This window comes from Physeter macrocephalus, chromosome 11 (genome assembly GCF_002837175.3).
Source record: "Physeter macrocephalus isolate SW-GA chromosome 11, ASM283717v5, whole genome shotgun sequence".
NCBI classification, from domain to species: domain Eukaryota; kingdom Metazoa; phylum Chordata; class Mammalia; order Artiodactyla; family Physeteridae; genus Physeter; species Physeter macrocephalus.
Genome location: NC_041224.1, coordinates 1,215,735 through 1,240,797, shown reverse-complemented (window position 1 = coordinate 1,240,797; position 25,063 = coordinate 1,215,735). Strand labels below are relative to the sequence as shown.

Sequence of the window (25,063 nt, the reverse complement as noted above, 5' to 3'; positions counted from 1 at the left end):
CAGGCTCCGGACGCGCAGGCCCAGCGGCCATGGCTCACGGGCCCAGCCGCTCCGCGGCATGTGGGATCCTCCCAGAGCGGGGCGCGAACCCAGTTCCCCTGCATCGGCAGGCGGACGCGCAACCACTGCGCCACCAGGGAAGCCCCTAACTGAGTACTTTTAATTGAGTCAACTACGTAACTAAAATTTAAAAACCTATACTCTGTTCCAAAGTATATCATCACAATTAATCTTAATTATCTAGTAGCTTTCTGTTCACGTTTGTTGAGAATGTAAAAGCAATTTTTTTAAAAAAAAGAGATAGTATACAATGAACTTGCTATATATTTCACTTCTTTTATAGTTAGTGTTAATTTAAAAATTGCTTTTCCATTCTTTTAGAACATAGCAAAATTAAAGATTGAAAGGATATTAAAAATAGAAAAGATTCCTTGAGTTTTGTTTCTATGTTTTAGGTGAGGATCTGGTCATCTTACAGAAGAAGATTATTAACCAATGCTAAGAAATAACATTACAAGGTGAACATGAAATTAATGATCAAACTCTTCATACTCAGAACTCACAGCATACAGATATACCATCTAACAATTAGTTATCTATACTGCCTTTGAAGAACTGTAAACTAGGCCAGAAAGTCTGCTAGCCAAATTTCTCCTATCAGTAATACGGAAGTTTATTGGTATTTGAAAACTTAGATTACCTACAATCTTTTAAAAAGATAGAGAATGAAATCTTCTAGTTTTTAAAGGAAAAAATATATATATCACAAACATGATGCTATAAATAATGCCTACTTGTGTAAAAAAAAAACACTGGCCAAAATTTATGATGATATCAACTGTTGCATAATTTGATAATTTTATAATACTTACCCACAAAAAGGATTATTAAACTAGGAATTCTTTATAATATTTTTTCTATCAATAAAACTTGTATCAGTCACATATTAAAATAGACTAAAAAGCCATTGTAAAACTAATTCCAGGGGTCCAAATTCTTCATAAATATGCTCACAAATATTTAATATAAGTGCTTTTCAACTTTTACCAAAGATACAGCACCTGGTTTTCTGTCACAGACAGATTTTAGGGAAGTTTAGCAATATGGAATCAGGTGGCCAAAGTTCAATGCTACCCACTCGCTGTGTGATCTTGATCAAGCAGCTAAACTTCTCTGTGTCTCAGTCCCTTCATCTGTAAAAATGGAAACGACAGTGGTTCCTATTTTATAGTGTTGGTTTTTGTTATAGTTTTGGGTTAACAGTATTGTAAATGAAATAACCCAGGTGAAGAGTTTAGAATGGTGCCTGGCATAATAAATGTTGGCCAAACCTCCTTTGCTACATTTTCACTTTTCATGGTTCCCATTTTCCCTAAACAGACTACCAGCAAATCAACAATAAATGGTTCAAAATGAACTACAGGGGAAAAAAAAAAAAAAAAAACCTTTAGAAAAAAAGTGTATCTCTTTCAAATTAATTACCGAGTTTGGACTTCAATGGCCCAATATTACCTATAATTGAATTCTTATGACTTAGCTCCAACATTTTAAAAAACTTGAAATGTGTAAGATTTTTTAAAAATTACTAAAAATCTTGAGCATTCCTGGAACACTCCTTTTAGGACAGGCTGTTCCTGTTAATTATTTTCTTGGAGAGTCACCTAAGTGGACCTTTTAGTTGTGTAAATAAAAAGCAAAGACAAAAGAGAGACATAGCTATAATGAGCTAAAATGTCTGCATGATAATGAAAAAATTGGTCTATAGCACCATTTTATGAACTGACACAGTTTCCTAAACAAAAACAAAGAAAGAAGTGGGCAATGCAAATCTCACTGAATTGACAAAGACATTAAAACAAAAGCCAATTAACGTCATCAACTGATAAGAGAAAAATGTATGTAACACTGATAAAAGATGAACGAAATCACAGGATGAAGAACTGACCTTCCAAAGGAAGGATGTAGATACCTGAAGAGTTTTTATTTCCATAAGAGAGAGGAGGAGGCAAGGTGGAGGGGGGCGGGGGGCGCAGAGGGAGGGGGAAGGGGAGACAGAGACAACACTCTGATTGTTCTCGTTTATCACGGACTAGTTTTTTGAAAGAGAGATCTTGGTACAGGCAGAGTTGACTCTCTGTAGATTCTCTTCCTAACTTGCTCTAGACCTAAAGACCCTTCCTGATTTTTATGCAGATGCCTGTCTGTCCCACATGTAGTTTTCTGGGCGCAGACTTACGGGCATGCAAAGAAATTACAAGGGGATCAAGAGAGATCAGAGCAGAAGTGAGAAGTTGAGTTGGACATTCTCTAAGATTTTTTTTTTTTAATTTCATATGTTCTACCCTAATTATTAGTTTCTTTTGCCTCTCATCTTTTACTGCCACACATACTCAGTTACAACTCATAAGTGGATTTAGCTAGTTTTGAAAAATACTTTCTTTTCTCCATGATTTATTACAGTAGCCCTACCTCAACACTAGAGGATCCTGACATAGGATTATGTAAATCCCACTAACTGAAGCCATAAGATACAAGAGAATTATCCTTTGAGTTCAGGTAATAGCATAGTGAAGACTTTTCCCTGTATGATTTTATTTTACTTCCTAGTTTTAGTAAAATAAAGTCCTAACCCCACTGGAAATTCTGCATTTATTTTTTTCTTCCAATTTTATTTAGATGTAATTGACATATATCACTGTATAGGTTTAAGGTGTACAGCATAATGACCTGACTTACATACATCGTGAAATGATTATCATCCTAAGTTTAGTGAACATCATCTCAAATAAATACAAAATTAAAGAAATAGAAAAAATTGTTTTCCTTGTGGTAAGAACTCTTAGGATTTACTCTCTTAACTTCCATATATAACATACAGCACTGTTAATTATATTTATCATGTTGTACATTACACCCCTAGTACTTACCTTTTAACTGGAAGTTTGTACCTTTTGACTGCCTTCATCCAATTCCCCTCCCACCACCCTCTGTCTCTAGTAACCACCGACATGATCTCTTCTTCTATATTTGTTTGTTTTTGAAGTATAATTGATCTACAACACTATGTCAGTTCCTGTTACACAACATAGTGATTTTGTACTTCTATACATTTCAAAATAATCACCATGATAAATCCAGTTAATGATACGTCACCATACAGATATTATACAGTTATTGACTATATTCCCCACACTGTATATTTCATACCTGTGACTCATTTATTTTGCAACTGGAAGTTTATACCTCTTAATCTCCTTACCCATTTCTTTCTTCCACCCATACCCTCCTCTCCAGCAACTGCCTGCTTGTTCTCTGTATCTCTAACTCTATTTCTGTTCTATGTTTGTTCATTTGCTTTGATTTTTTAGATTCCACATATAAGTGAAACCATACAGTATTTGCATTTCTCTGTCTGACTTATTTCACTTAGCCTAATACCCTCTAGGTCCATCCATGTTGTCGCAAATGGCAAGATTTCATTCTTTGTTATGGCTGGGTAATATTTCATTGTATATATGTACCACATCTTCTTAATCCATTCATCTATTGATAGGCACTTGGGTTACTTCCATATCTTAACTATTGTGAATAATGCTGCAATAAACATAGGGTGCATATATCTTTTCTAATTAGTATTTTTGTTTTCTTCAGATAAATACCTGGGAGTGAAATCACAGAATCATAGTTCTATTTTTAATTTCTTGAGGAATCTCCATACTGTTTTTTTATAGTGGTTGCACCAATTTATATTCCCACCAACAGTTCATGAAGTTTCCTTTTTCTCCACATTCTGCCCTCTTTTTCTTTTAAAGCATCATCATCTCATTTAAGCTAGCGCTGCTATTTGTGAATCTCAAACATAAGTAGAGCTGTCACACCACAGATCTGAGTTTTCCAATAAATGCTGCTTCATTCCATATGTTCACACTGCAATGTTTGTTTCACAGCAGAGCTCATATTTCACTTTATTTCAGAATTTTGTTTCAGCACAACTGCATATAATATTTTTCCTTTTCCCTTTAAAATGTAACAGGAAAACAACGAATCCAAAATATAGTTTAGAGTGAAACAAAAATAAAAGTGCAGTTAATGGTAGAACTGGTGGTTGTTTTCAAAGTCTGACCAGCTAGAAAATTCAAATTCCTTTGGATTACGCTGACACATAACAAGCATACCTTGAGCTAGCTGTATCAGAAAATGCTTCTATCACCTACTTGACAACATATGGCTTTGCCAGAAAAGTTGGCATTTCACACACCCAGTCCTCCAATATGTTTCATGCTGATTATATCAAGATTACAGAACTATATATACATTTTACAAAATAAAAAGGTGTGTAATAAGCTTTTGGCATTCACAAGAGATCATTTACAAAACTCGTAAGAAAAATTCTATGGTTTGTTCTCAAAAATAATTTGGTATAATAGTTTTAATTATGTAATTAACATGAAATATATTTCAATACATGCCAAGATACTTTTCTCCTAGAGTTTTCAACATGAGCTTCACATGCATTTCTGAGATGGATCACTGAACCACTATTAATTCATCTCCTAATAAATGCTTCAATACTATAAGCTTAATCAGACCGTAAAAGAATACCTACAAAAATGTGTTCCATTTTACCTTTCATTATTTTAAAATATGCCCCCAAATATTTTGCATTCTACTTGCCAGATTCAATGGGGGAAACAGCCATTAAAAAAGAGCCTCCTTTTTCTAATATATCAGAAAAAAAGAGTTGCAAACAGCTTAATTGCCATTTTCTGATGACAGTGCCTAGAAGAAAACAAAATAAAATCTATTTTTCCGAGTGTTATTACTCCTCCTTTATAAGATGAACATTTAAATTACTAAAATGATGTTCATGTCCATGCTGCAGGGTGAGGGCTGAGGGGGCACCTTCATTTTTACGGCAAAAGAAAAGTTTTCCTAACATTCAATTTATCTTGTAACAACCTTCAGCTTAATTTAAATGGATTTCATTGCACAAATAGAGAAAATGGGTGTTGAGAATACTAAACTTGACCAATTATATTTTGGATTAAATAAATAAACAAGAAGAAACAACATGGTCCTCAGAAATCTGAGTAACACCCCACACAGGAAATCCAGTTTCATGTGCCCCCTTAGCTTTGTACTTTGTTTCCTGAGATTAACTATTGCTATATTCACAACACATTAAAGAGTCAAGGGAGCCTATGGGCCCTGGAGACAGATGTGCTGCGGTTTCTTGTTCCTTTGCTTGCCTGCTATCTAGCCTTGGGCAAAATAATTCACCTTCTTGAGCCTAAATCTAATCTGTAAAAAAGAGGATAACAGATACTTCATTAAGAGGGTGAGAGGATTAAATAAAAGAAGGCGTGTAAATTCCCCACAGAGCAATGAGCACATAGTAAGTGCTGGAAGAGTTATCTCTCCTTCCCCACCCCTCCCAAGCCCTGCTCCTCCTCCACTGTTAGAGCACCCAGGCAAAGGAATGTCCAGTACATAAAGTCATCCGGATTTTGGATTCCCTTACATCTCCTAGATGTTTGTTAGGTCTGTAAAGATACTCCTACTTTCATTCCCGATACTGGTGATTTTTGTTTTCTCTCTCCTTTTGTTGATCAGTCTTGCTAGGGGGTTATCAACTTTATTAATCTTTCCTAAAAACCAATTTTCTCTTTCTTTGGTTTTTTAATTCCTCTGTTGTCTTTTTTCTGTTTTATTGATTTCTGTTCTTATCTTTCTTATTTTCTTCCTTCTACTTACTATAGGTACATTTTGCTTTTGTTTCCTTACCTAAAGGTGGAAACTTTGCACATTGCTTTAAGGTTTTTTTTTTCTTCTTTCTAATATGAGCATTTATAGTTATGCATCTTCCTCTAAGCACTGTTTTAGCTGCTCTGCACAAATTTTATTTTGTGTGTTGACTATTATTCATTTCACAAGATTTTATAATTTCTCTTGTTATTTCTTCTTTGACTTTTCATTACTTAGAATTTTCTTTTAATTTCCAAATATTTGTTTATTTTCTAGGTCTTTCATGCTATTAATGTCTAATTTAATTTCGTTGTGGTCAGACAACATATTATGAACAATCTGAAATGCTTAAATCGTATTAAAAGCTGTTTATGGCACAACATATGGTCTATCTTGGCAAACATTCTATGTGCACTAAAAGAATGTATGTTCGACAGTTTTTAGTTCAATTTGAGTTACCATCTGGTAGTGTTCCTTTCAACCTGAAGAATTTCCTTTAGTATTTCTTGCAGAACAGATCTGATAGCAGTGAATTCTCTCATTTTTAGTTTATCTGAAAATTTTTAATTTTTCCTCTATTTTGAAGGATAGTTTGACTGAATACAGATTTCCAGGCTGTTAGCTTTATTTTTTTTTTAAACAGAATGTACTCCTTTTTATTTTATTTTATTTATTTTTGGCTGCGTTGGGTCTTCACTGCAGCATGTGGGCTTTCTCTGGTTGCAGCGAGCGGGGGCTACTCTTCGCTGGGGTGCATGGGCTTCTCATTGTGGTGGCTTCTCTTGTTGTGGAGCATGGGGTCTAGGCGCACAGGCTTCAGTAGTTGCAGCACGCGGGCTCAGCAGTTGTGGCTCACGGGCTCTAGAGCACAGGCTCAGTAGTTGAGGGTGCACGGGCTTAGTTGCTCCGCAGCATGTGGGATCTTCCTGGACCAGGAATCAAACCCGTGTCCCCTGAACTGGCAGGTGGGTTCTCAACCACTGCGCCACCAGGGAAGCCCTGTTAGGTTTTTTTTTTAATTCCAGCCCTTTAAAAATGTCATTCATTGGCTTTCATTGTTTCTGATTAGAAATAAGCCACTATTTGTAGTGTAATTCCCTGTATGTGATGTTTTAGTTTTTTCTCTGGCTGTATTGTCTTTATCTATAGATCGTATCTATGTCTTTGGATTTCCTAGCTTTCTCCTCTCCTTCAATTACAACATAACCTTTGCAACGGTATTAATAGAATGTAATTAAGGACTACTCTCATCATCATTTGAAAGAGATAAAAGCCAATATAGAACAATTAAAAAGAAAAAGAAAATCATATACTGAATTTCTGTTGAATGATTACTGAGTTAGTGATTAAAATTACAGGAAAATTTTAATCATATGCCACCAAAGGTAACACTTATCTACGAAACTAAAAGAGAATTTTTTCCTAGCTACTGTCATAATTACATAAATCAGCATAGCTATATTTATATCACAAGTTCTAAATGTTATTCAAATATGATATTAAGAGAAAGATTAAAAAATAACACCACCACCGTAAGAAACTGCAGTCACTTATCCAGGGCATTTTTGTCCTATCTGGACCAATTTTTCTATTTTTGTTTGCTCTGTAAGATATTCTGAAGCTATGGTCAGAAGTACATGATTTTAGCCTCATGTTTTTTTTGACCACAATTACATTCATTCAAGGAACAAGAAGGTCCCTGAGGATAGAGAAGAATGAAGGGGGCAAAGAGGGTTAGAAAATAAGGAGTTAGGGTTTCACTGTAAGGATGACGGGACACCATGGGGACAAGGAATTGCCATGATCTCATCTGCACTTTGAAAAGGTCATTCCAGCTACTCTGCAGGAAGCACTTATGAAAAGAAAGTGACAGTTCAGAGAAGAAAGGTGGTGGTTTTGACTGAGGTAGCAGAGGTACGAAGTTAAATGGTCGGGTCAGAGACTTGTTTTTAGAGCCGTGCTCCTCCTGCTGGAATGAATACAGGGTGTAAGAGAAAGTCAGGCATGTATGAGGCTTCCCAGGCTTTTGTCCTGAGGTAGGGAACACTGAGAAAACAGTAGTGGGTTTGAACTTTTTTTTTTTTCCTTTGAGACACTTACTCGACAGCCCGATTGAGATAGGAAGTAAGCAGTTGGAAATTTTGGAAAATGGAGAAAAGGATAAAGGAGAAAATGAAAATCATTCATAATATATTCCCTCTACCTAGAAATAAAAAAAATCTGCTAATATTTTAGATATTTCTTTTGAACCTTACTAAATGGATTTGAAAAGTAACCTTCTTTAAATGATTTTACCAGAGTGACTATAAAAAGCAAATATATATACACTACTATGTATAAAATAGATAACTCATGAGAACCTACCGTTCTTCCTTGAGTAGCACAAGGAAGTCTACTCAATGCTCTGTGGTGACCTAAATGGGAAGGAAATCCAAAAAGGAGGGGATATATGTATACATATAGCGGATTCACTTTGCGGTACAGTATAAACTAACACAACATTGTAAAGCAACTATACTACAATAAAAAAAAAAAGGCAAATATAACTATAGTGTACAGCAGAAGTCCCCTTTGATGATAGTTATTTAGCATCCAATGGTTTCCCTGAAAAATCCCAAAAGAATTATCCATCAATAAAAGTACTAATATGTGGAATAGTGTGTCATCCCTAAAAATAGTCAAGTAAATTTTCTACTATAGCAAAACAAGATGCTGTATGAACTGACCGACTATACCAAGTGACTAATTATTTGTTAGCTATTTATCACTTAAGATTACAAATGATCACTATTTGACAAAACTTATTATTATCACTACGTTTCGTTCACTCCTTGACCTTTCTTGCAATTAATCAGCGCAATTTGATGATTACTTCACCTGATGATATAATGGGCAGGCTTACCTTTTTAACGAAGGGACAAATTCAACATTGTACTGTATACAACCCTTAAAGGGCTCATGGAATCAATGAAAAGATGACTGTTTTTAGCTAATATTTTAGACTACACAATGAAATTTAAAATGCAACCATATTATATTAAATGCCTTACTGGAATCATTAAAAAAAAAAAAACCACTCCAAGAGACTCCCCTCCCTCACACAAAAAAGTGGGGGGGTTTGAAAATTTTAGAAATATACATATCGGCCATTCAATAATTCCTTAGCAATGAGGATTTATGCCTAGTTTATGCCTTCTGTCCAAGTTAGGAAGATAAAGTATATGACCATCTTTTTTCCACTACCACCTCAAGTCTTCTCTGTTTGTATGACAAGCTTCCTATCCAGACAATAGGAAACGAGAATTGGTGGAAATGCGAACAACTGTTTTAACAGTTGGGCTATTAGACTAACAGGCGTGGGTCTAATTTCCCATCTCCCTACCAGTTCACCTCTCCTTAGCCTGACATGGAAGCTGGAACTCTATGGTCACTTACTGTACATACTGAACATTTCTTTAGATAAATGTACCCTAATACAAACATCTGCTCTATTTGATGTACAGGTGACCAAGGGCTTCATGAAAACCAATGGAAATATGAAATTGCACTTAAAATGCTTGACTTGCATACAGCATGAAAAGATCAATATTATTACGGTGATCATTCTCCACTTCTGTGACACCAAAAAACACAATAAACTTTCACTAATAAAAGCCTTCACTAATAACAAAGGACTTCAGATTTTATCTGTGAAACAGTTATCAATTTAAAATGTTACAGACAACAGAAAGACTGTTGGCTTCACATCTGTTAGGCAAAGGACTTTCAACAAACTAGTAGTCACCTGAGAAGGCCACCGAGCCTTCCCAGTATCTCAAGGGAAGCCTCTCTATCTGTATAACATGGAATTCTACCCTCTCAGAAAACATTGTTTTAAGGCTGTTTGTCCCCGAGGAAAACAAATTCATTAGCCAGGTAGCAAGTGAGCCAAGTCTTCCTTCTAAAAGAACATTTTTAATCGCAGTAACACAATGATGATGTTAGTAATAACTCTGCTTTACATTCTTAGCTAAAAGGTGCTTCATCAGTGAACAGCAATATTTTGTCCTAATTTTGAGCAACAAGGCAAGCAGCAAGAAAAGTCATACTAAATGAACTTTTCAAGTACTTATTAGCAAATTCCTTCAAATGGCATAATCAACATTTCAAAATGGGATTTTTTTTTTCCCCTCAGGACATTTGTTCTGAAGGAAAAAAATGAAAACCTGGCTTATTCTTAGGAGAAATCATTTTAAAATGTTTTATGGACCCCACTTGTTTTTCTTCTTCACTTGATATTTGGAAAAGAATGTCTTTCTTAATTATGTGTCAAAATGATCTCCCTCATTTCAACTTTAGCAAATTATCCTCTAACAGCATCATTAAAACTACTGTTAGTTATGCTATCCTTGGAGGAAATTAACAACATAGGCAGAAGTTTCATATATAACACCCTATTCCATGATACCGCTTTAAAACACCATTGGTAAAAAAGTTAATTCATATATCCTTTGGTGGGAAGCCCGCACACACTTTGTACTGATAGATGATCCACTTTAAAAATGCTTTTCAAATGGTATTAAGTAATTCCCTAATTTTTTAAAATATCACTTTTGATCAACCATGTGAAAAGAAAATATATGCCTACATCCAACCTTATTCTTTCACCTTCTTCCACTATTACAGGGTACTTCTGATTCTTGCTGACTAGGATGGAGAAGGCTTTCGTAAGCACACACTACCTAGAATGATGCTTAGTTAGCCCATGGTGAGAGCAGAATCATAGCTTTGCTGCAAGGATCGATGGGTTTGGCGAGACCAGCATGGAGAATACTAGAGAATACTATCAGGAAAAGCAAATAGAAGGAAAGAAAGGGAGGGAGGGAGGCAAGAAGGAAGGAAAGGAGAGAAAAAAGATTCTGTGGTTCTCTGAAGGGCTGAGAAGGCATCCAGGTGGCATCCTCACCAACAGGAGGGTTTAGCATCACCTGTGGCTTCCATGACTCAATGTGAATCAACATCCGAGTTTTGTAAAGTACATGGGTTTTATTAAAATGAATACTGTATTTAACTTATTAGGTAGATTGACAGCTGCATACATAATAAAATATTCCATCATATTAAAAGACTATTTTATCAACATTTGTATAGTACTTCATTATTTCTAAGATGCCTGAACTACGTTTTTGGAACTGCCACAGGAAAGCTGGTTTTAATAAAGTATAGGACTGTGTGATGTTGGAATATTATTCACAAAATACATTCAGCTGGGTCTGCTGTGCACACTTCGGTAGAAATCTATGCCCAGAAAAGTTCATGGTTAAAAAAATAAAGCATAGATTTATTATCAGAGTGCAGAGGCTGGAGATTCTTCCATAATGAGCTGTAAAGGTAAGACTAAATTTCAATTTTCTTAACTGCTAATATAGAAATAACCATTGGTACTATTTTTAAAAGACAAGCAGAATAAAGGAGAAAAATGGTGCTAGAACATTTAAAAATACAAGCCATCTCAGGGAAAACTGAGATTGACTGGTCCAGAAAGCATTCAATAATACAGGCATAGCAAGTATTTTATACTATCTGTATTCTAAGCTCTGAATTTAAAATTGGACCGGGACAGAAATGCAGAAATGTAGTTATTATGAGGTTAAACTAATCCTATCAAAAGAGAAAATAATCAGAACTTGTTTTAAACAATGGTACATTGTGGATGTTATGAACGTGAATTATGAAATGTTAGTCATCTCAATGCACTTCTTAAAACACAAATATTTAGATGCTCCTAAAAGTATACTCATGAATTATCATTTTCGCCTAATAATTTTGATAAAGACAAATTGATTCTTGGTGCCAGCTGCAATATAAAACTATGATCCTTTCAAGGATTAAAAACAGAAAGGTATGCCTCTTCAAATGGATCAAGAATTAAAGTCCCTTCTTCAACATAACGTTAAAGAAAATAATCAAATATTCAACACTTCCCCAATCAAATGCAGTTTTTTCAGACATTTCTGCAAATTGAAACAACCTCTTGAACACTTTCATTAACACTGATAGATTTTAAAAATCAAAACAGTTTTAAACTAGATGATTTCTGCTTATAGCTTTCATTTACAACTGCTTGTTTGGGTGGTTAAGTGCTGATTGTAACTTGTCTTAATTTTCACAAGTGTTTAGATTCAAATTGAGCAGAAAATTCATTAGCAGTAGTTAATCTCTGTTTTCATGTCTATTTTCACCTCAACTGTGTTTTGGCGAGCTATGAACTCATTCATGGAAAGAGATGATGGGCCTTGTAACAACACGTACACTAATTGGAGCTATAAATTTAATTACTTGAAATTACCAAAATAAAATGAGCTTTCAACAACAGCAACTTTACTGCACACCAAGAGGCATGACAAAGTAGCTGAGAAATTTAGTTCTATCTCCAGGAGTCCAACCAGCCCCTTATTGATAGTGAACACAATGCTGATAAAACCTGCCTAAAATTTCTTGCCTGACAATATGCTTCTCCATATTTGCCTAGGACGTTGTACAAGGTGGCCAAAAGGATTGGCCACATCATGGAAACAGGCTCTGCTGTCTCTCATTTACAAAATTTTAAATAACCTTATTGGAGTTTGAAAAATATTAAGACAAGGTCGTACATTACAAAATGATTTTTTTAAATACGAGAAACTGTTTCACACCAAATAAGGAAATGAAATATGTTAAATCAATTATAATTTTCTTTGGGAATACAACCAGATATTCAAGAATTACTGCTTCAAAAGGCAACTACAACTCTTTAGGTGCTGAAATACAATTTAAAGATACCATATCATAGAAATCACTAACTTTTAAAAAAATTTATTTTATATTGGAGTATAGTTGAGTAACAATGTTATGTTAGTTTCAGGTGTACAGCAAAGTGTTTCAGCTATACATATACATGTACCTATTCTTTTTCAAATTCTTTTCCCATTTAGGTTATTATGGAGTATTAAGCAGAGTTCCCTGTGCTATACAGTAGGTCCTTGTTGGTTATCTATTTTAAATATAGTAGTGTGTACATGTTAATCCCCAAACTAACTTTTAAAAGAAAGTAATGCTTTCCTTCTGAGAGCCTATTTTACTTGTTGAATAGTCTGTTCATGCTATGAAACTTCATTGGTAACTATTTAAATGTAAGCGTCTTCTTTAGCCTCACCAGACAATTATGAGGAGGAAAAAAGCAACACTAGATTATTCAAAAGAAATAACACTTTGCCGAAAGGACGCGAAATAGAAATTTGAAAGACAACGGCACATAATATCAGTGCTCCTTTCGGAGGTTAACTCAACAAATACAAAGCAAATTATTCTGGTGGCGTTAGGGGACAACAAATTGGAGTGGTGATATACAAAAGGCCAACAGTCCAGTCTAGCAGATTTTGTAACTAGGAATTTCTATATACAACGTAAGGCAGCAAGAAGATCACTCTTCAAAGAAACTGCTAACAACAGTGATGCCTGGGGCCAAACAATTCATTTAAATTATTTATCAAGTGCCTGCTTAGTGCCAGGCAGGGATCTTAGGCACCAGGCTTACAGGAGCAGACACGAAGCTTGCCTTCTATCGAGGGAAGAAGGACACTAACTGAATCAACGAGAAACCTGCAGACATTTCAAGGGCTATGAGGACAGGGAGACAAAATAATGTGATGGAGGAAACCTCCGCGTTATGGAGCTACTGTAGATGCAGCATCGAGAACCCTCGGTGGAGGGGCTATTTCCAAACTGAGGTTACTGGAGAACCCACATACTCCTTTAAATAACTTCTACCTCGTGATTTAGGACTACACTTTTATAACATAACCTTTCAGTTGAGCACATTTACTTTTAAACATTCCAGCAGAGTTAATTTTTTCCATCCAACTGGCAGATCAGTTGGTCTTAAGAGGGACGGACAGGAGTGATCTTGGGACACCACCAAAAGGACACAACAAAATACTAACCAGAGGTTACAAAAAAAGGGAGAAAAAAGTGCAGGAGGTCTGGTATGAATGCACCTTTGAATTCAAAGGGGACTACTTCTGACTGGAAAAATAATAAGGACTGTATGAGAGAAACTGAGCACTTGATCATTACCCAGAGAGACGGAATGCGGTTGATCTTTTTTCTGACTGGCTTACGTCCAGAAAGATTTCAAAAAGAATGATAGCGATCCATCGTAAAGCTAATACCAAAAGGAGGGAAAAAAAATAAGCAGGGGACCCAATGTTAGTATCATTACATACTAGTAACGTCAGTCTCAGTATCATTGACTGTTTAACACAGGAAGATGAAATAATCTGAATATCCCAACATTATGGTGCTTTCACTTTTATAATGAGAGCAATAAATCAAATATACCATGCACGTGGGGACAGAACTAACCTGCAGAACGGTCAAATCTATGCAGTGGGGTTTCTCTGGTTTTAAAACTATCTCACATCACAAACCTGAGTTAAGCATTACCACTGTGAATGACAATTCCCAAAACTCAAACGTCCATGATTAAGAAATGCGCCAGGGGCTTCCCCTGGCTTCCCTGGTGGCGCAGTGGCTGCGCGTCCGCCTGCCGATGCAGGGGAACTGGGTTCGCGCCCCGGTCTGGGAGGATCCCACATGCCGTGGAGCCGCTGGGCCCGTGAGCCATGGCCGCTGGGCCTGCGCGTCCGGAGCCTGTGCTCCGCAACGGGAGAGGCCGCAACAGTGAGAGATCCGCGTACCAGAAAAAAAAAAAAAAAAAAAAAAAAAAGCGCCAATGTGAAATATGAAATTTAAAAAATCAACTCAATGAGCAAAACGAGCTTTCTTATTAAAAACAATTTAGGAAGAACTCAAAGACTTACCATGCCATGTGGGAAAGACATCTAATTATAAGAAAGCTCTTAATTACTATAAATTATGATATATGTACATAGAAAATAAAGAAATCATGAGGAAGAAAATAAAAATCAACATAAGTCTTATTTTGAAGATTTTTTTCCTATGCCTATATCAATGAATAATTTTTTTTTCTTTTCACACAATTGGACAAGTAAAACACCTGCAGCCTTGCCTAGTGAGTTTTTCATTTAGTATTACATCCATACAAATGTTACAATGTTGTTAACTATTCTTTTAATGATTTTAACAAATCCACAATGTTCGTTATAATTTATTCAACTATATTCCTGTTGTAACTGATATTGCTTCCACTATTTTATTAAATCAATTGAATGGCATGGAGAAGAATGCCCTTATCCATTCTTGTAACTCCAAAGTGAGGATGCCTAGAATTCCTAGGTCAAAAGCAGAGTTTTGATACACATTACCAAACTGATCTCCTGGGAAGATGAATCAATTTCCACATTTATCCTGCACCATCTCAACACTATAGTTTTTAAGCAGTGCCAGCCACTCTTATGGGTAACAAAGAAGACTGGTATCCCATTCTGAAATTTGCATTTTTAGTCATAGTAAGTGGTATATCGTTTTATGTTTACTAGCCATTAATAGTTCTAAAAACAATCTGCCTCTGACCTTTAAATACAGGGGCTACTAATTTCCTTATTGATATTTAGGAATGTTTAATACAGGACACATATCAATTTTTTGTCACATGTTCCAACACTTTCCCAGTTGTCATTCTCCTTTCAGTTGTGCCTGTTTTTGGTCACACAGATATTTTTCACTTTATGCAAATACATTAATCTGTGATAATATGATTGATCCTATTGCTTTTTAATTTTTTGCTCAAAAATTGCCTGCCCATCTCAATATCAGTTATTGTCTACATTTTTCCTTTAGATTTTGTGGTTTGGTTTTCTTTTCTTTTTTTTTTTTTTTTTTTTTCTGGTTCATTTAGGGTTTATTAGGGGAATAGAAAGCAAAGGGCAGATTTGAGAGAGACTGAAAACCTGATTGCTAGATGGGCTGGAGGTGGAAGGGAGAGGATGGGGATGCGGGGGAGGAGGTGGAGGGAGCGGGGTAGTTAAGGAGACTGCCAGACAGGGCTTCGAACTGAGAAAGTGGCACTCCAAGCTGAGCAAATAACGCTGAGAGATTGAGCCCATTTCTAACTACTTTATTCCCCTCTCCCTTTCGTTAAAAGTCACGCTTCTTGAAATAGTGGTCTCCATTTCTTGCTTTAATTCTTTGCCATGCATTCACCAGCCCAAATATAATGGGGGCCACATTTGCTTTCACCAAAGTCACCAGTGTCTTCCGGTTGCTACACTCAAGGTACAACCATCAGTCTAGCTGACAAACGTGGATGCATTTAATATTGTTGGCCATCTATTCCATGGTAAAAGTCTCCCTGCTAGTCTTCTGTAATGGCTCTCTCCTCCTCCCTTCCTTCTCTCTGGACATTCCAACTCACCCTCCTTTACAGCTCTTCCTCTCTTGCTTGTAAATGTGGGTGAGGACTCCTTCTTCAGCAAGTTCCCTTCTTAAGACTCTCCTTTTCCTGTGTGAGCACACCCATATCCATGACCTCGGCCATCACTATAAGATGATGATTCCTTAATCTTTTCCTATACCTTAGAATCTCTCCAGAGCTGCAGAGACACATTTTCCATCCCCACCTCAAATTCTACAAGTCTCAGATTAATTCATCATCTTCCACAGACGATGTGCTTAAACCCGTTTTCCAATGATAGCCCCCAACTCAGTGAAAGGGTACCTCCGTTCAAAATTCACCCAACCTAGAAATCAAGCTAAGCCTTCCCTGCCCGACTCCTACTTAATCAGTCAGCAAGTCTTTCTTTCATACTCTTCCTTCTCCTCTCTCTAAAATTCACCTTTCTCTCCAACCCCACCCCTGTGTCCTTGGTTCAGAAGACCCTTAAATCGCTCATCTAAATTACTCAAATAGTTTCTTAATTAATCTCTGTGACTTCCTGCCTCTCCCCTCCCAATGCATCTTAAACATAAATGCCTGAGGTCTTTCTAAATTGTAAATCTTTCTATGTTAATCTCCTGCTTAAAATCCTTTAGTTACACCCCTTTGCCTTAAATAATGATAATTGTGACCATTGTTTTTTGAGTTCGTATTACTTCCTTTTTACTAGGAAGTTTATAAGGTGTATTTTAAATACATAAATAATGTATTCAAACTGGAATTTATATCTATGTGAGCTGGCTTTACTCTGTCCCGTCAGTTTCCTCTACACAAAAACGAATTACTTGCAAGATCTTTAGAATCTAATTCTCACCTACCTGTTGATCCTTACCTCATGCTACAAACCTCACATACTACTCTTCAACCATACCAAAACCACTGTAACCCCTAGAATATCATATACTTTTTTCTGCCTCCTTATTTATATTGTTCCTTCTGCCTGAATCCTCACCCACCTTCACTCCTCCAAGAGTTAACTCAACCATCACATCTGAGTTAGGTGATCGAGTATTTAATAATCCCATAGTCTTCTGAATATTTCTCTATCCTAGTATGTACCACAGTATAATTATCTGTTTAGCATCTATTTCTTCTACTGAACTCTTTTTTTTTTTTTTTTTTTGTGGTATGCGGGCCTCTCACTGCTGCGGCCTCTCCCGCTGCGGAGCACAGGCTCCGGACGCGCAGGCTCGGCGGCCATGGCTCACGGGCCCAGCCGCCCCGCGGCACGTGGGATCCTCCCAAACCGGGACACGAACCCGGTTCCCCTGCATCGGCAGGCGGACGCGCAACCACTGCGCCACCAGGGAAGCCCTACTGAACTCTTAAGTGTCTATAAAAGAAGAACTCTATTTCTTGAATGAAAGGCCCAAATTAAGGCTATGCCCAGAGTATTCAATAAAGGCTGGCTGTACAAATTAATTATCATTCAGAAAATGTCTAGTAGGCCAGCGTGATCACTGTGATACTAGAATCATAAAAGGATATGAAAAATAACATTGGAAACATCGGTTTGGGCAGCTGAGGATCTTGACCTAAAGATCTTATTACTCCAGAGAAGATCTATTGGAGGTTTTCGAACAGATGATGGACAACGTTGGATGTGTCCTGTGAGAAAATAATGGATAGTAAAGCGATAAGACGTTAGAGGCCGAGATAAGAAGATAATTTAAGCGGCCCAGAAAGAGTTAAGGAGAAATAGAATTCATTTTGAGATAAGCTGATTTCCAGAAACTGGCAGATATCCAGGTGCTCGTGTCTCTACCTTTTCTCCCTGTTTCCTGTTAAAACCCTTCCACATAAACCATTTTATCATACAAATTTCTTTTTCTTTAAGGATATAGAGTTACAGTTTTATTTTATTATTTTTATTTATTTATTTATTTATTTATTTTTGGCTGCGTCGGTCTTCATTGTTGCATGCGGGCTTTCTCTAGTCGCGGCGAGTGGGGGCTACTCTTTGTTGTGGCGCGCGGGCTTAGTTGCTCCGCGGCGTGTGGGATCTTCCCGAACCAGGGCTTGAACCTGTGTCCCTTGCGTTGGCAGGCGGGTTCTTAACCACTGCGCCCCCAGCGAAGTCCACAAATTTCTTATCCTTACCAAAATTAGCATAAAATTGGAATTCTGAGTCTAAGGCCCAACAGGCAGAGCCAATCTTGAAGGTTTCAGATTTGAAGGTTTTAAGGCTAGCCAGGCAAATGGTTGGGACTGCCCAGGAAAGAATGGGGAGAGGAAGAAGAGGGCTGATGGGAGAAGCCTGGCCACCTGTACACTAATGAGCAAAGGAGAAAGAGACCTTGAGGGAGACAAGGTGGGGTCAGGGCAAGGGGGAGGACCAACAGAGTGAAACATGGGCCTAACCACGAACAGTGATACAGCAGATCTATCCATGATGCATCCCCCGGAAAGATTTAGTCTTCGGTTCATATTTATGGTCACGGAAGCTGTTTACTGAACATTTGACAGGCTTCAGGGCAAACTTCCATTTTAAAAAGGTCATCGTATATCTGAATACTCTATGTTAAACTGCTTTTCTGATGCTTTGGCTCCATCTAGATAGATGATAGTATACAAGTATGCATTTCCTGATTGCTGTCTTCGTTGTTGGCAAATGCTTTGAATCAGTAGTAAAATAAAAAAAATTTTTTTAATAGTAATAATATTATTAAATTGCAGTAAACTATTCATCAAATTATTGCCCTGATAGCTTCCTCTGATGACTCTTAATTTATCAACATGATAATTTTATTTAAACATATTTTCCACAATGTAAAAATCTCAAAACCATTTAGGACCATTTCCCTCTTCTTCAGAATGACGTTTGTAAACAGAGTGCTGGTAAATTTTGTGGTAATAATGAGTTTATAAGAAAAAGTCCTTCTGCATAGTCCTTTCTAACATGAAAGAGTGAGAAAAGCAAAATTCCTTTACTTGAAAATTAGGAACGTTTCCTTTTACGCGATGATTAACGTAAACCCTATAAAACCCTCTCAAACTTTTAGAATATGATTACCTTAAAAATATATGTCTGTATGCACAATTTCTGAGTTCTTATCCTAAGAATAGAGACTGCACAGAAAGGATGGAACAATGGTATGGAAATTTACCATACTCTCCAATTGGACTCTTTATTGCAGACTTATTGCTTCCATGTGTTAAAAAAAAAAAAAAATTCAAACCTTTAAACTAACCCCAATCCCTAAAATTTTTGGCACTCTTATTAAGCACTGAATCCAGAAAGGAAAAAAAAAAAATTTTTTGTATTATTATCCCAAGCTTATCAGAGTCAAGATTTAGTTCATCATTATGGGAATGTATTAGAAATTAACAATAAAGATTGGTTTCTACAAGGCTTAAAGAAAGTACACTTTTTAAAGCTACTAAAATGCGAGGAATTATTTGGTCTTAATATTCATAAATAACGCTTATTTTGAATATTGCATTGGAGAATATATAATATAAATTAATTTGGGCAAAATATTTAAATGGATGAGGTTAACATATTCTTTTTTGCACAGTAACATTTTTGTTTTTTTTTTTTTAAAGCTGAGGTTACATAAAGCTGAGGAATACAAACATCACATCAAACTAAGTCATATAATTTTCCAAAACAACGAAATCTTTGCTCAAACTCCACAATGAGGTCAATGAATTAGCTAAACTCTGTTGTCTCTGCACTTTTCCACAAATCAAGTTCTTCTCCAAGTTTCGGTATGTGTCAAAGGAAAGAAGGAAAAAGTTCCCTCACCCCAAAGTGAGAACAGATGGGAATGTAAAATTAGATGGGAAGAGACAAGTGAAGCTTTGGATGACTGACCAAGAAATCTTCCCCAGAGGAGAGCCAGATATAACAGACCTCACTCAGCTTGTTCCACCTCCCAGTTTGCTTCCAAATTAATCCAATAGGAATGCAAAGCAGTTCTCAGATTCAATGGATTGGTTTTGATTTTTCTAAGCATTTATATAAATTTTATGAAGAAGCTAGTGATCAATATAAGTTTACAATGTTATGTTTAATTAATATAAAATAGTCTCCTAATCACTTTTGTGATTTTCACTTACTTCAAACTGAGACTAACAATAAATATTTTTTGAAATAGTAAAATAAATGGCTTTATGAAAAAGAAGCAATGGGCATGAGAAAACTTGTGTACACTGAACTCCTTTTATGATAGAAGAGCCATCTGCTATAAATTGAAAAGTTATATAAATAAAATATGAACATATTTTATATTCATTCTTCTCATATTTTATCTAACTAAAAATAATAAATAGTAAAGCCAGCAATACTTCCCATAGCTAGCAAAAAAAAAAAAGTTCCTTTACTTGATATTCATTTTATAGAGCATGATATAATTTTTCTATCTAAAAATACCAATTATACATTTAAAGAAACACTGTCTAAAATGCTGTATTCTGTTCAGGATTCTTAATTTTTAATATGGGAAATAATTTAAAATTTGAGCAAAACAGAAAATGGTACTCTCAGTTTTTAATGTATTAAAACAGTAGTTTTATTGTTAATAATCATTCTCTTAAAATATTGTAATATTAAGAGCAATTTTGTAAGATTAACCATGAGCTTTTAAAGAGCTATCAAATACCTTCCACAAAACGATGGTTTTGGAGCAGATTTTTTTTGCGTATGCTTACTTTCACATAAAATTTACATTTGTTGATACAATGAGAATAACTCAGCATTTTAATCCATAGTGCTCAAACGTATTGATCATTCTCACCCCTAATTCCAAACTTCTTTAGGACAACAATGAAAAGTTCTCTATGTACCATTTCCCTGCCGTTCCAGAAAATTGCTTTCAAAATCTTAACCCTGCTTTATCTTTTTCAACGTTACAAAGTATACACAACCAAAAAGAAATATAGAAACATCAACCCTTCCAAGTGGTGAAAGTAGCTGCACCTCACACTTAAGTGATTTCAGTTGAAAGTAAAGAAGCCCAGGCACTTGGATAATTTGATACAGGCTTCACTTACAATAGGGAATGAGGCCTTCCGTAAAGAAGGTGCTCAATACAGTGTGCTGCATTTATTGTAATATGTGCATCAAACAATTACTGAAAAGTAGATTGCATTATTCAGATTACCTTATATTGTATGCAAACATTATTACCAAAAAAGCAAACAAACAAAACAAAACACAAACAAGGTGTCTAGCTTTTTTTTCCCTTCCTTGTCAATACATAAAAGCCACAACAGGCAAACATTTGGAAATCCAATGTTGATTATATTTAGTTAAAATTCATTTTCCACACTTTCCATTTGTACAAGTAAAATCTGAATTAAGCAAAATCAACTGTGAGCATTTTGTAATTCTTCCTCATATTAATAAATCCAAATTCTAATTCCTCAAAATATCAAACTAAGACCTCTCTACAAATTTTACATTATTTCCTTAATTTATTTTGTGCTTAGTTGGTTGAAAGATTTTAACATGGAAAACAGAGAACATCTTATAACGAATCCAAAACTTCTATCCTCCTCATGGGGTGGGGGTACTTTGAATAAAGAATGCATATGTACATACTCAACACTTACTCAAGACTCCTGTCCTAGTCCCAAATCTTCCACTTAATTTTAAAATCGGTCAATCACAAGCACTTTGAATGAGAAACACTCATCTGTTAAAGGAATCCAGTTGGTTTGGGTCGGGATTTCTCAGACCTCAGACACCCAGGATCAGTGGGCATATTTGGGGAGTCTGAGTATTATAAGGTGTGGTCTTTGTTTTGGTGTCTTCATATTATGATAAAAAATATGACCATATTCTGTATAATCTCTTTCACAACCTTAACCACTGATTACTATCACATAATTTCAGGATCTGCTTTTGATACAGTGTTTATGATCTTGTTGGTGTAAGCTTTTTATTGTGACTATATTTAACTCACAATATGATGTTCCTCAAACTGGAATTCACAAATGTATTCTTGGAGCCTGAGAGACAATTTTCCTTTGACACGAATCCACAATTCAAGACCAGTAGACACTAGGCTAGATAATCTTTCTAATTCTTTGCCAAGCCGAAAAATATGTTACATTCTATGCAGCTTATAGTAATCAATGGAATTCAAATTTAAAAAGCACGTCTAGAGAAAGTGGACTTTAGTTATAATTTCTAATTCTATGTTCTACTTATTTTCCTTTTACATTTAAATGCAAGTGAAAGTTTTGAGATAACAATAAGGTGACATTCAGTGAGCAAAATGAAACAAAGCCGTCAGATAAAGTTCCATTAGCAACAGCCAAATGGGTTTAGTGGACCACATATTAACCAGGAATCAGAAAATCCCAGTGTCTTTTTACAGTTTGCCTTTGACTTGAAATACCATCTTGGTGTTAGTGATTCATTCTTGCAAGCCCCCCCTTTTTTTTTTCTTTACAGGGATACTACATTATGCTACTCAATGAATAAAATGCACAGTAAATACCAGGTATTTATGTTACACAATGATAAGCAATATGTTTCAAACTGTAGTCTCTGTAATAAGGAAGACAACAAATCTACAAAACTCAAGTATTTTCTTAATTCTGTTAGTGAAAAATGTATACCACATGTAAAAATAACAGCATAATTTTTTATCATAGTTATGAATTCTTTTGATCTAGTTTTTAAAATATTTGTTTAAATTTGATTCATCTAATTTTAAAATATTTATAACATTGTCAGTTCATACTTAAAGATATTTTATTGGTAGAAATCATTAGTGCTCATATATCATAATTTTATATCAAGTTTTTAACCATATACTCTTAAAGGAATTTTCAATTTATATGTATCTTAACAATAAAATCATCTTACCACCAGTAAAGAGAAGTAAAATGTTTGCTAGCTGCAAAGATACTCTGAATTCAAAATGCCTACAAACTTTCCACTTAAAATATAGTTATTTAATTTTTAATTTAAAAAGTTAGGAAAAATGAAACATTTAAGTCCTCTTATTCCCATCTATGATATAAATGTGAATGAAAGTTTTAAGTAAAAATCCTCCATAAAGAGGTTTGTAGAATTTTTTCCTGATATGCAGCATCTTAACTGAACCCTTTTTAAAAAGAAATGTTTTTAAACCATTCCTAAAGTGTCGCCAATAGCATATGATTAATCAAATTAATGAATTAAATCATTGATTGTGAAATTAGTTACTGAATTTAAATTACTGACTTTTGACAGATTCATTTTTTTCTACAGTAAAGGCTGTTAAAATCAATTTTATAAATCAAACGTTTCATGGTAAGATTCATCATGATAAGTTTTATTAAAAGAGAAATATCCCATTCAAATTTAAGAGTTCTCTTTTCTTCTTATCCTAGCAAACATAACTGACATTAGTTTACTAAGATTATTTCAAACTTCCTTCTTCCTATTAAGGAATTTTCAGCTTTTAAGATTTCTTTTCTAGAAGATGTAATTAGACCATTATCTAAAGGACAGTGAATTGGAGTCAGACGGAAAAATGTACATTTCTAAACAGTGCATGCTTTTATATATTGTGATAAGTAATTTTTTTCTTGGAATAGACACATGCAAATGCACAAACGCTCACATCAGTGCCAAAAAGTTACTCTACCTGAACGGTCGAGCTGATCTCAGAGGCAAAGCCGCCCGTCAAGGGTGCCTCGTGACTAACTAGCAGTCGCCCTGTTTTGATCACAGACTGAAAGAGAAAAGGAAAGTCTAATGTTGAAGAGAATACATATTTTCAAGTATATGATGGTAGTTTTGATTAAGTAATAAAAATAAATTATTTAAATCCAATAAATAATTAAAAATTAGCAGTTCAATTTTATGCCAAATAAGTTGTAACTCCCTTTCAGCTGGACTGTTCTTTGATTTTTGCACTGTTAAAAAAATTTTCAGTAGATAATCCTGGTGCAAAAGAAAAATGAGATTTGTAATTCTATGTATGCCATTAAAAATGCCTTCTATTATATTTTTGTGTTATAAACTGAATGTATTTCACATTTTTGTATCTGAATCTCATGTTTTTCCTCGTATAGCTCTAAGAATGAAAGTGCCTTTTTGTTCCTTTGGGAGTATATTTGCATATAAATAAATAGTCTTAGGACATTTTTTGTGTGGAGAAGGAAAACACAAAAATAGCATGTAAAAACTGTAGCAAAGGAAAAGCTCAAGCCACTAGACATTCAAGGAAACCGAGCATTAAGAAATCACCGGGAAAGCAAAAGGGTTACAACTCTCTTCGTTCAAGTGTATTGAAATACGGTTAACGACCACAGCTCCATTTTAAACGAGAAAATGTCACAGAAAATAAGGATGTATATGCTCCACACTGGCTTGGTGTGGTTGTTCCCACCGTGCATGACACACTCTGTACAATAATAAATCAAAAAGTATAGCTATGATATCATAGCAGGATGCCAATGTGAAGGAAGGTAAAAAAATATTAAAACCAACAGCAAGTTACTGCTTAAAGTATGTTACACAATTACCATATTACAAAGGAGAAGTGTAACTTCTCCTCTACATTTCTAATAATTTTGTATCACCTTCTTTAAATTCTACATTACTCTTTTAGGCACATGAAATAAAAATCTTCCAAACAAAAAACTTACAGGCAGACCTGGTTTTATTGCCCTTCACTTTACTGTGCTTTGCACATAACTGCAGTTTTTACAAACTGAACCCTGCATTGTAAGATGATGGTTAGCATTTTCTTTTTAGCAATAAAGTACTTTTTAAATTAAGATATGTACATTTTTTTAGACATAATGCTATTACACAGACTACAGTATAGTATAAGCATGACTTTCATATGCACTCGGAAGCCAAAAAATTTGTGTGACTCACTTTATTGCAACATTCACTTTATTTTGGAGGTCTGGAACCGAACCCTCAATATTTCCAAGGTATGCCTGTATATAAATTGAAATATTGCCTTCATTCTAGGCAATTAGGGTTTAGAA

At 35.3% G+C, this 25,063-nt stretch overlaps 1 protein-coding gene across 3 annotated transcripts in view; it reads right to left on the bottom strand.

The window, feature by feature from the left end:
* BCKDHB (branched chain keto acid dehydrogenase E1 subunit beta) overlaps positions 1–25,063 on the bottom strand; it is a 250,090-nt gene that overhangs the window by 35,280 nt on the left and 189,747 nt on the right. For 2 of the 3 annotated variants that reach the window (XM_028495377.2, XM_055087679.1), the window contains one exon: positions 23,707–23,793. The exons of the other annotated variant lie outside the window; for it this stretch is intronic. In XM_028495377.2, the coding sequence (XP_028351178.1) occupies positions 23,707–23,793 (87 nt within the window). The remainder of the gene's footprint in view (positions 1–23,706; positions 23,794–25,063) is intronic. 3 annotated transcript variants of the gene reach the window in all.